We start from the raw sequence: 13,514 nt of genomic DNA, 5'->3' as shown, positions 1-13,514 counted from the left end.
AAAAGGTTGTCGATTGTCCTCCTGTGATAAATGCTCTTCCAACAGCATCTGGACTGATGAATAACAAATTCCAGAAGAAATGCCACTTTTGCAACGGAAGTCATTGCAGTGGAGATTTTTCAGAAGCAAGAAATTGGACACTAGCTGATCGTAAAAAGAAATTGATTGAACGGGGGTGCTGCCATCTATGTCTTAAATATGGTCACATTGCCAGAAAATGCAGAGTAAATTCAGTGATTGATGAAACAACTACGAAACTTGTACCTGCTCCAAAACAGTCAAATGTAGAGAATTTCCTTTCGAATAATACATATGCAGAGGTGTTTCCACAAACTCTGACAGTGAGGCTTAATGGATTGAATAAATCACGAATGCCACGAGTAATCATTGATAATCAGTTGCTTCTGATATGTTATATGAATCTATTCGACGAGAAGAAATGGTGCATGCCCTCTTTGGTGGCACGAATACTAACGTTTGCAACCATCATTGTAATCGAATTCGATTGAGTAGTATCCACGACGACTATGCGTGTAACTTCGAAGCTCTAGACCAAACAGTCATCTGTAATAATGTTACTTCTGTAAGGCAAGGACCTTGGATGGATGAGCTATGTACATTGGGAATAGAAATTTCAGATAAAAAAGATGGCCTCGTTGATATTTTAATTGGAGCTGATTTTGCTGGAAAGTTACTCACTGGAAAACGTCATGAACTTGAATGTGGACTTGTGGCATTGCATACGCTATTGGGATGGACAATCATGGGCAAAGTTACTTCGAATGAGCAATCTATAAATTCCTCAATGCTGGTTGTTACTTCCATGTTGAGTAGAGACTTGGGCCCTGCCGACTTATGGAGTCTTGATGTCCTTGGAATCACCGATCCATCACAAAAGAAATCAGAAAAAGACACGGAGAAAGCTGTAATGGAACATTTCTTGGAAACTGCTCTGAGAAAGGAAGATGGAAGATATGAGGTGCACATGCCGTGGATTGAAGGCCATCCTCCATTACCCCACAATTTTTCAATGGCACAGAGATCACTCGAACATTTGATGAAAAAATTGAACAATGATAGATATCTCCAGGAATATTCTCAAGTTTTCAAAGAATGGTTGGACGAAGGAATTATTGAAGAAGTTCCAGTATCAGATCTCCAAAATCAGGGACACTACCTACCTCATCGTCACGTAGTCAAGGAAAACAGTACTACAACAAAAATCAGGCCTGTTTACGAAGCTTCTGCCAAAGAAAAATCTCAACCATCATTAAATCAGTGCTTGGAAAAATGTATCAACCTAATAGAACTTATTCCTTCAATTTTGATCAAATTTCGATTAGGCAATATTGGAGTAAGATGCATAGAATACTATGCATCTTAGATTGGAGTAATTGCTGACATTATTATTATTATTTGAACTGGGGTCGTTTTGCTTCGGTAAGCCTTCCGGGAACTGCGACCATGCAGCTTTTTTGTTCACTACCCTACTCATTCATAGAAACCCAGGGAGGTCGTCAACGACGTTAATAAAATTGACAACCTCCCTAGGGGCCTTAGCCATTACCTCTCTGGTATCCAGGACCGGCTTGCCCATGTGAATGGTTCTTAGGCCAGCCAGCTCTGGACACTTGCATATCAAGTGTTCAGCCGTTTCTATTTCCGATCCACAGAGTCGTCTGCTGACTTACCCATACGGTACAAATGATGTTTGTACCGACAGTGCCCCGTCAGCAGTCCCACCATCACCCGAAGCTCCGCTCGTGACAGCTTCAGGAGTTTTCTGGTGTAAGTAGGTGAAATCTTCACTGTTAGAAATCCGTTCATTTCTAGTAGGTTTTAATCTAATGTCAGTTGTTTTGTATTGAATGTCAAATGAATAAATGTTTTGTCATTGCTTCAAACACTGTTCATCGTTATATATACTTATTAAAAATAGTATATATATCCACTATAATACAATATTATAACTGGTTATGGGCCCAGCGCCGATGTTCAACAGTATTTGAAGAAGTTGTTTTGGAATTTTTTGAATTTTGTGCAAACAGTTCTATATAATGACACAACCTGTGGAGAATACAAGTTCTTTTCCGACATTCACTACTGTTCCAGTAGTCTCTTCGTCTGTTCCAAATATAGACAAATTAGAGGGACATAGCAACTACGCATCATGGAAATTTGCCATGAAAATGAGTCTGATGCTGGAAGGTTTATGGGAAATAGTTACTAATGGAACAATACAAATACCTTAAACAAAGACCTCGATAATAAGGCTTTAGCGAAAATAAGTTTATGTGTGAAACCTACTTGTTACGTACATATATGTAAGGCTACCACATCCAAAGAAGCATGGGACGATCTGCAGAAAGCTTTCGAATCGAAAGATATGAACAGAAAGTTTGATTTGCAAAGACATCTGTTCAGAACGAAACATACTGACTTCAATTCAATGGAAGAATATATTGGCGATATAATGTCAACAGTGTACAAACTTGCTGATATTGGTGTTACCATTGAAGACGATTTTGTTGCTTTTGTTATGCTGAATGGACTAAGTTCGGAATATGAACCTTTAGTTATGGCTCTAACATATAACAATTTAAAGCTCTCATCAGATGAAGTAAAAACAAAGCTGATAGAGGAAGATGCGAGAAAATCATCTCAAGAAGAAAGAGATATTGGAGGAGCAGCTTTACATTCCAGAAATGTCCAAAGGAAAATCACAAAGAAATTCAAAATCAAATGTTATTCTTGTGGAGAAGAGGGACATAAAAAGCCGGATTGCCCTAAAGCCCTTTGCGATACAAAGGTGAAAAACAATTCCAGAAAAGAAACGAAAACTACTAATTGCACATTGTTAGTAACGGCAATGATGACAAAGAATTCAACTTCAGATTGGGTAATTGATTCAGGTGCTACATCTCATATGTCGATGAATCAAGAATGGATGTCTGACTTCATTGAGGAATCAAAAAATTATATTTTCATTGCAAATAATGATCGAATTCAATCTAATGGAATAGGAAACGTAACCATGGACTTTGATCAATATGGAGAAAAGGCTACGAAAAATATTTCCAATGTATTGTATGTACCAAATCTTTCTACAAATCTTTTATCGGTTAGTAAAATGACCGAAAAAGGCAAGAAAGTTTTATTTGATAAGGAGGGCTGTAAAATTTTCGATGAATCCGATTGTGATGTAACAGGAACTGTTGAGTTTACTGCCAGTTTGAAAAATGGATTATACGTTGCTGATCAATATATTGATTCAGTGAGGGCACTATCAGCAGTAACTTCAGATCATGAGAGATGGCATAAACGTTTAGGTCATCTGAATCGGAGAGGAATGAAAATGCTCAAAGAAGGTTTGGTTACAGGAGTAAATTATGTAGAAGAAAAAGACAATGTATGTATTAAATGTCTTGAAGGGAAACAGACGGTACAGAAATTTCCTACAAAGAAATCTAAAAGAGCTCGTGAGCTATTAGAGCTTATCCACACAGATATATCAGGACCTATGGAAGTTTCATCCTGGGGTGGTGCTAGATATTGCCTGATTTTCGTAGATGATTTTAGTAGAAAGGTTTTTGGGTACATGCTGAAGCATAAAAATGAAGTTTTATCCAAATTTAAAATTTTCAAAAGCTTAGTAGAAAACCAGACCCATAAAAAGATTAAGTGCATTCGCAGTGATAATGGAACTGAGTATATTAACTCCGATTTTAAGAAATTTTTAGAAATTCATGGCATCATACATCAAACAACAATTCCGTATACACCACAACAAAATGGGGTGGCTGAACGAACAAACAGGACATTGATTGAAAAAACTAGATGCATGCTGTTTGATGCTAATCTCTCCAAGAAATATTGGGCCGAAGCTATGAACACTGCAATTTACTTGAAGAATAGATCTCCAACTGCAGCAGTAAAAAATGCGGTTCCTGAGGGAGTTTGGTCAAATCGAAATATAGATTTATCTCACTTGAGGATATTCGGCTGCAGAGCTCAAGTTCATGTGAAAAAACATCTTAGAAAGAAGATGGATCCTAAATCATGTCAATATATGATGGTTGGATACTGTGAAAATTCAAAAGGTTATCGGTTGCTTGACATAAAAAATCCTAAGAAAATTATTAAAGCACGCGATGTAGTTTTCATTGAGTCAGAAAGAATAAATTTTCAAGATACTCAACAAAATAGTATTTTGAGTGAAGAAAGTGAAACGAGGGAAATTCAGATTCTTTCAAATCTAAATGAGGATAGAATTGTGGAAGGAAACCTTAATAACATAAGGAATGATGAATGCATATCCGAAGAAAATTTTAGCAATGAGAGGGAAATTCATCAGAATGAAATCACAGTTGAATCTCAAATAGAAAGACGGTATCCAGAGAGAGAAAGAAGACCAAATAGATATGATGATATGGAATATTCATTCTTTGCGGAAAATAACCCTTTCGATCCTGTCGATATTGCAGATGCTCTTTCAAGGTCTGATAAAATACTGTGGGAGCAAGCAATAGAGGAGGAACTGACGGCTTTAGCAGATAATGGGACATGGAAGCTTGTTGATCGTCCTGAAGGAAAAAATGTGGTGAAATGTAAGTGGATTTTCAAGTTGAAGAAATCTGCAGATGGAAAAACACAGCGTCATAAAGCTAGACTGGTAGCAAAAGGATTTTCTCAAAAATGGGGAGAAGACTATGGAGAAACATTTGCACCAGTGGTTAGACTTTCAACTATAAGACTATTGTTCGGGCTAGCTGTAGAAAATAATTGGAAGATTGATCACATTGACATCACTACTGCATTTTTAAATGGAAGTTTGCAGGAAGAAATATATATGGAGCAACCTCCTGGATTCAGTGAGGCAAAAAAGGCTAATAAAGTATGTAAACTTGAGAAAGCTATTTATGGTTTGAAACAATCCGCTAGATCTTGGAATCATAAAATTTTGAAGAGATTTGGAATGGAAGACTCAAAACCGATAAGTACTCCACTGGAAGCAAATCTGAAATTGGAAAAGGCTGATGAAAATGATACCCTGTATCCATACCATAATAATTGTCACAAAAAGGAGCACTGGAGTGCAGCAAAAAGAGTTTTGAGGTATCTTAAAGGAACTATGGACTACTGCCTATGTTTTCAAAAGACGGGAAAATCAATTCAAGGATTTGTCGATGCCGATTGGGGTGGATGTATTGAGGATCGTCGATCGTACACCGGTTCGGTAATGATTTTCGCCAACGCAGCTATTAGTTGGCAGTCCAGAAAGCAAAAAAGTGTTGTACTAAGTACTACAGAAGCTGAATATATGGCTTTGTGTGAGGGAGCAAAGGAAGCAGTATATCTCAAGGGATTGTTAACAGAGTTGTATCAAGAGTGTGAGACCATTAATATCTACAATGATAATCGAGGAGCAAACAAGTTAGTTTACAATCCAGTTTTCCACAACCGCACGAAGCATATATCTATCAGATATCATTATGTGAGAGAACTTGCCAAGATAATGAAATTTCTGTTCATTATCTACAGACAGAAGAAATGCCAGCAGATATCTTGACTAAATCCCTATTCAAGCCAAAACATTCATTTTGTGTTCATGAATTAGGATTGAAAATTATAAAATGAAGTTTATTTCCATAATGATATAATAATATTCTGATTCATTTTTGCCATTAGATTAAGTGAGGGTGTTAGAAATCCGTTCATTACTAGTAGGTTTTAATCTAATGTCAGTTGTTTTGTATTGAATGTCAAATAAATAAATGTTTTGTCATTGCTTCAAACGCTGTTCATCGTAATATATACTTATTAAAAATAGTATATATATCCACTATAATACAATATTATAACTTTCACGAATTTCTTTGCCTGAGCAAGTCTAGGAGTGTTAGTCCAGTGGATTGTCCTACTGTTCAACTCCCATAGCTGGACCGCAGCTTTGTATTGGTCTTTTCCTATCCCACAGAAAGGCTCAGGCCCAGCAGGTCTTAACCTTGATTAATTGCTGACATAAAAAAAGCATTCCTTCAAATCAGTTTTGTAATGATATTATTCAGTAGAGATGTAACCGGGGAGATGGTTCGTTGAGAAAAGTCAGATTGACATAGTATATTTTGGTACTGAATTGGAAATACATCTTTGTAGTATTAACGTTTATTTAATTGAGATAAACTCACAACATGGCGCAGTCGTGAAACGAAGCTACGTTATTATAATCAAAGGAAGAAGAAATGGAATTTTTGAAGCAACCAGCGTCAATGAGTATGAGTGGGGACTTGGGATCAAAGTGGCGGAAGTTCAAGAACAGTTTCACCCTTTACTTAGTTGCAACAGGGTGTAAAGAAAAACCGAAAGAGGTCCAGGCGGCGGTTCTATTACATTGTCTAGGAGAAGAGGTTAATGAAGTTTTGGAGACATTGGATTTGACAGCTGATGAAAAAACTGATCCAGATACGATATTTAGGATGATTAAGTATGGACTTGGAGTCTTACTAAATGGATTACATTTATATAAATTATTTGGATGTAGAATAATGATATTAGCTAGTTTATTGAATACTCTTTCGGTATTTGTGACGAATCGACATCATGCCCGGCAAGAAAATTTAAGAAATAATCAGGAACCAAATGAAGAAATTTTAGATTCACCTCCCATTTCGACATTATACCCTAGTTTAGCTGCATCGGCACCACACTGGACAGAAGGACAGAATGCTGGTAGTGCCACAGATCGTTCGTTACCGGTATAAACTTGTATAAACTAAAAGTATTGAGTGATGGACTAGAGAATAACGCGAATCGTCTAAAGACATGTTAATTCATACCTCTTCCCCCCCTTTTTACCTCTAACCTCCTTAAGGTTACTCCCGTGACTAAGAACAGAGTCAAGAAAGGACCAGAGTATCATTTCACTAGATAATCTTAGGAAGCAGTATTATGGAACCAGGAAGTGCCGCGATAGTGAAATTTTGAAATCCCGAAAAGTGAACAAACTCCATGCTGGAGTTAGTGAAGTGCATAAGAGAAAAATATTTCGAATTGATGTGATTGTTTTTGATTTTTTTTTTGTTTTATTACATATTAGGATTTGGATTTTATCTTTTTCATTTTATTTGAGTAAATAATATTTGATATGAATTATTGAATAATGTCGGAAAACATACCACCATAGACTTTAAGACCTTAGGGTAGGTAGAGATGATATAGTTTCTCTTTAAAGTTAGCTTTTGAAAAGTTTGGTTAATAGGTTTTTGTTTTATTTTGTATCTGTTAGTAAGCAGTTTGATATTGGATAATGATGAGTTTTTAGTTTGAGAATGAAAAATTTAAATTACTTTGAGCCAGTATCATTTTGATATAGGAGTTACAGTTATTGTGATTATTGGAGAGGAAGGACTATTAAATTAATAAGGATGAAAGTGAGGGAAAAGTTATGGCATCCGATGCCACAACTTTTTCGGATAAGGGTGTGATGTAGTAAAGCGGATATTTGAAAATTATCGAAATTATTATGCAGAGAGAATATACGTTAAATTCAAAAGAGTGATCGCGACTTGTTTAGACTGATCTTATTTTAGCATAAGGATGTTTTATTTTCCAATCAATGCTTTTCTTAGTAACCGTCTCACGGCGTTGGTGAAATCGATATATTTTTTACGGATAAGAAAAATAATAATAATCTTGACTTATCTGAGTTCGATACATGCGAAAAAACCGTCAGGGTCGTTCTCAGATGACGCAGCAAAAAGGTCTTAGGCGGAGTTGAAGTATGTTTCTTGCTGAGATCGACAGAAAAATTTAGTTTGAAGTAGAGGTAAGGACTCTTATTGAAAAAAGATGAAAAATGTTCTAACCAATGATCTAATTGACATGGTATCATGAGGAGTAGTTAGGGCGGTCTTGGAGAAGTATGATGTTAGGATTTTTTGTGGAGGTCAAAAGAGTTAGTCAGTATCGCTTAGGGTCTCTTATTGATAAAGGTTGAGAATTAGAACGTCGGTCGCGAAACCGGACTTAGAGCCAAGCAATTTCTTTTCAATATCAGAATAATATTTAATGAGGATAAGTTGAATAGACGGTAAATTGGTATATGTTTTCGAGATTTTTAGTATTCAGGAAAAGGGATTGTTTTGGCTCTGAGAAAGGAAGAATTAGGTCAGAAATAGAAAATTAGGGATTAATTTTTTTTGGGAAAAAGTTTAGAATCTGTTTTGGAATAAATTAGGTTGGATCGGAGTTCGCGGATCGGGAGTGAAGTGTTATATAAGGAATTACACGTTTCCGAGTGAACAGTTTGGAAAAATTAAAACTAGGTTTAGGCAGGGCCTAAAATACTCACCTAGCATCGCGGGATAAGGGCAAGTCTTTTGGCTAATTAATTTCATTTTATTTGTTGATGTTAGAATGTTTTTTTTTTTCGATGAAAATAAGTTTATTTGAGTAGTCCCGATTCTCCCAAATTCAAAGTTGGTATATTGTTTTGTTTGTTTGAATAACAGATTGTTTGAGACATTTTTTTTTGTTTTCATAAAATTTTGGCCGTTGAGTCAACATTTCAAGGGATATTGTAACTTTGGTTATTTTTCTTAATTATATTTAGTTTTAAAATTTATATTGATTTTCATTGACCCAGTAAACTAATCCTGTCCCTAGAGAAATAAATTCAACTAATAAGACCTGTCCATTAAAGCGACAGGCCGGACTCACATAACATCTTAGTGAATTTACATAATTATTAATTCTCCGAGACCTCTGGAAAGCCGCTCTTCCAGGGGTTAAAAGAACATCTCAACCGGAGATAAGTGAACGATTGGTCAACTTTCCCTGACCAACCCGTTCATGACAAATGGAAGCGACAGACGGGGCCACACAAGAAAAATACTAAAAACGTCAAAAACATAGAAAAAGTAAAACCCTTTGATAAAGAGAATAAGGAACTGACGAGTTTTATAAAGTCTTTACCGACTATGGAATCTCACTACTGCAGGGCTTCAACCAATAAAAATTACCTTCTACCAGAGTGGCAATCCAAAAACAGCCTCTATAGATTTTATGTGAATGACTGGTGTAAACCAAGAAATATCTCACCTTTGTCTATTACAACGTTTAACCAGACATTCGATTCTCACAACATTGCATTATTTCAACCAAAAAAAGACCAATGCGAGAAATGCTCTGCCTACAAGGAGAGGCACATACCCGAGAGTGAATATATTTCGCACATTGAGAGAAAAGAAGATGCTCGAATGGAGAAAGACAATGATAAAGAGAATGAAAGCTTGGTATTCACTTTGGATTTACGGGCGGTGTTGTTGGCGCCAAAATCAAAGGTTTCTAGTTTATACTATAAGACTAAATTATGTGTACACAATCTCTGTTTCTATAACTTTCGTAATAAGGACGGTTACTGCTATCTGTGGAATGAAACCGAAGGTGGCCTTAATGCGGAGGAATTCGCTACGATATGTGCTCGCTTCATCACAGAAAAAGTATTACCTACAGTTGAGAGGCGCAATGACGAACAACCCATAAAGATAATTTTATATAGCGACGGCTGTACATAGATATCAAAATAGAAATGTAACGGTCTCCAATGCGCTATTGAATGTTGCCATCAATGAAAATATTATTATAGAACAAAAATACTTGGAGGTTGGACATACCCAAATGGAGGCAGACTCCATGCATTCAACAATAGAACGGTTTCTGAAGAACAAAACAATAAATGTTCCTGCTGATTATTATAGAATATGTCGCGACGCTCGCAGAAACCCAAGCAAATACGACGTCACTTACCTAAATCACGGTAGTTTCAGGAACTTCAGGAAAGTACAGTTCTTTAAAAGTATCCGCCCTGGAAAAAAGAAGAGTGATCCAAAGGTAACTTAGGAATTGATACGGTTATTATTATTTTTTTACTTTTTTTGCGCTTTTCTTATTACAGGTAACAGACCTACGTGCCCTCAAATATCACGCTGATGGCCAAGTTTCTTATAAATTGCGATTTAAGGATAATTGGGAACTTTTGCCTCAAAGACGTACTAATGGCGTTAAGGTTTGTCAATTGAATGAATTGGATCAACTTCATTCAGAAAGATTAAAAATTAAAAAAAGAAAATTTGAAGGTTTACAAGCAATAAAACACATTTTGGCTGATGATTATCATCAATTTTATGATAATCTATCCTATGAATAATATTTATATATATATGTAACGTTTGAATATCATCAATATTAAAATTTGTTTCTACTTAAGCTCAATCTTTCATTCTAAAATTGAAAAAACTTCACAGAATATATTGTTAGTAAATCTGCTAAGTCCACACAATTTTATAAAACTAAGGATTGTCTTTGTAGAAATGCTGCTATCTCCACAATATCTGACTAGGAGATGGAGAAAATTGGAGTATTCAAATTATCCTTGGTAGGACGTTAAAAGAGACCAATATGGTATATTGGAATTCTTCAATTTTTTTATATAACCCTTTTTACATTTACTATACGGTTTTCTTGGTCTCCTATAAAATTGTTCAATATGGACATAGCAGATTTACACTCTTAGCAGACGTTATGTCCCAAGAAAATTTTGTGGAAGACTATAAGAATATCATGTATTCAACAGGTTTTATATCAGTCATAAATAAACCTACACGCCCTAGCAGTAAGACCTGTCTTGACCACATATTTATAAAAAGAACATGTACGCAAGATGATATATATGATAGCTGTAATTCATGCATAACGCAACACATAATAACCGATCATTTCCCAACAATGATATTTTTGAAAGTTTCAGTAAACAAATCAAAAAGCAAAGATTAACCAAAAATGAAAAACTATACTAACTATAAGAAGTTGAAGAGTGATCGAGGGGGAAAATTGTTGTAATATTTATCAAGGAAATGACGCAATTATGATGACTAATTCATTTATTCAAATCATAACAAATTATATTGAAAAAAACACACATAAGAAAGCAATAAAAAATAAAGATGTTGAACGGAAATTATGGATCACAGATTCTCTGATGAAGTTAATAAATGAAAAAAAAAATTATATTTAACACTAAAAAATGACCCTAATAACGAAATATTGAAAAATCAATATTCTAAATTCTAAATTCTAAAGAAATACAAAACAGAATAAAAATAGCTAAAATAGAATACATAAAAAAAATTGCTGAAACTAAAAACTCAGAATCCAAAGTTGTATGGGACCAGGTCAAGGCTGTCTGCGGTCACTCCAGAGCGGAAACATCGATAAAATGCATAAGAATCCATGGAAAAATTACTGAAAACAAAACTGATATGGCCAATGCATTTAACCAACATTTTAGTACGATAGGGTAAATATATGCGAGTAATATTGAAGATGTTGAGCACTTTGAGAAAAATGACCCTATTCAGGAGAAAACATTTTTTTTAGCTCCCAGACAGATTTGAAATAGAAACCATAATGGAAACGTTAAAGAAAAGAAAAGCTCCTGGGCACGACGGTATTAGGATCGAGACTCTTATTCAAATAAAAAAAGAAATTTCGGAACCCTTAACACATATCATAAACCATTGTTTCGTCACTGGATGTTTTCCGGACATATTGAAGTTGGGAGTTACCAAACCCTTGTACAAGAGCGGAGATAAGCTTGAAATGATCAATTTATAGGCCTATCTCATTGATATCCAATTTTGCGAAAATAATGGAAAAATAATATACAAACGCATGATGCAATTCCTTCTCGAAAATAAAATAATACATGAAAACCAGTACGGATTCATGAGCGGTAGATCTACTGAGGATGCAATCATAGAATTAACAACCAATATTTATCAATATTTAGACAAACAAATCCCTTCTCTTTGCATCTTCGTAGATCTCGCTAAAGTATTCGATACCGTCTAGCATAAAATTCTGTTGGATAAATTTGATAGATGCGGATTCCGAGGTAAGATTCATGAGTTGTTAAAGAGTTACCTATCCAATCGTAAACAAGTTGTTGAGGTCGATGGACAGAGAAGCGAAGAGAAATGCGTTACTTACGGTGTTCCGCAGGGCACGGTGTTGGGGCCACTTTTATTTCTTATATATATTAACAACTTATTTGAGGTTTCCTGCAACGGAAATATTATCGGTTTTGCAGACGACACCGTGATCCAATTTTAAGTAAATTCCTGGGATGAATTGAAGAGTAAAACGAAGAACAACTTTATGCTAGTGAAAAATTGGTTGCAGTATAATGAACTCACTCTGAATATGTATAAAACAAAGTATGTTCCGTTTGCATCATATGAGAGTGGCTTGCCAAAGTATGGAAACATTGATATAGACACAAATACCAGTATACCAGCAGCAAAAAGTGCAAATTACCTCGGTGTGATAATAATCGATTGTCATCTAAGATGGAATGAACACGTGAAAAACTTGACCAGAAAATTGAGAGGAATAATTTATTAATTATTAATAAATAAATTTATCAAAGCTTTAAAAAAAAATCTGTATGCAAGACAAATATTTAATAATGATCTATCTTGTTGAAACACTAATTGGTTACGGGATAGAGGGATGGGGAGGAATATACGATTGTCATTTAGACAGTCTGAATAAAGATCAAAAATGGATACTTAAAATTATATATATATATATATATATATATATATATATATATATGACTAACGTTGAGTTCCAAGACATTTTGTACATATGGATAGATTGTATACATCCGATAGTATATAGGTTCATTTCACCATATATAAGTTTAAGAAAGCTTTGGTAACATCAAACTTGATGTACTCTTTATTGGTCAATTTATATATCAATTTTTGCATGTAATGTCCAGTTCCGAGACCTACCCTAAAAAAGTTATTTTATGTTGGAAAGTTTTTTAGAAATTTTATTTTCGCAGTCACGTTTCCTTCATGAAACGCCCATTATTCCACAATTCGTTTTCAAAATCTCTTAAAATGAAGAAAAGTCGAGTAAGAAATATCAGTTGAAAAGTCATAACGAAACAAAGTACATGTATATAGGTTAACAGTGTTGATAGGACTTTCGGTGTCTGAAACACTTTTCTAACTTTGCCAACGTTTCGTAGACATATTTCCACTCCCTCCGGGCTGAAATTAATTCAATAAATGAACAAAGGTTTTTCTGTTCCATTTGGATTCCCCGTTTATTATGACATATCCCAATTGTTTCATAATTATGATTGGAATTTATTTAGCGTATCGTATTCTAAATCTAATTTTTTCTATGATATTGAATTCCAAAAATGACTTCCTTATAAAACAGTTCAACAGCAATGATCTTAACAACACATGACAAAAAAAGACAAGTACGTATACTGTGAATAAACATTTCCCTGTTTACCATAATATCAGATGAACTGTTATAAATATTTCATTGCCATCAAGTTTTCGATCATCATTCATTAATCCACTGAAAAAAAAAATACGAAAAATATGAGTACTGCTATTGAATGTTGGCTGTTAGCATCTGGGACTTCGGTT

At 34.9% G+C, this 13,514-nt stretch overlaps 1 protein-coding gene across 1 annotated transcript; it reads left to right on the top strand.

Annotated features, from left to right (window-relative positions):
* The first annotated feature begins 439 nt into the window (after positions 1-439).
* On the top strand, positions 440-1,384 carry LOC123688706. Its single transcript, XM_045627341.1, has one exon. The coding sequence runs from the start codon at positions 440-442 to the stop codon at positions 1,382-1,384; it is 945 nt and encodes a 314-aa protein (XP_045483297.1).
* Positions 1,385-13,514: the final 12,130 nt, after the last annotated feature.

This window comes from Harmonia axyridis, chromosome 1 (genome assembly GCF_914767665.1).
Source record: "Harmonia axyridis chromosome 1, icHarAxyr1.1, whole genome shotgun sequence".
Lineage (NCBI taxonomy): Eukaryota > Metazoa > Arthropoda > Insecta > Coleoptera > Coccinellidae > Harmonia > Harmonia axyridis.
This window is presented reverse-complemented; position numbering and strand designations above follow the sequence as displayed.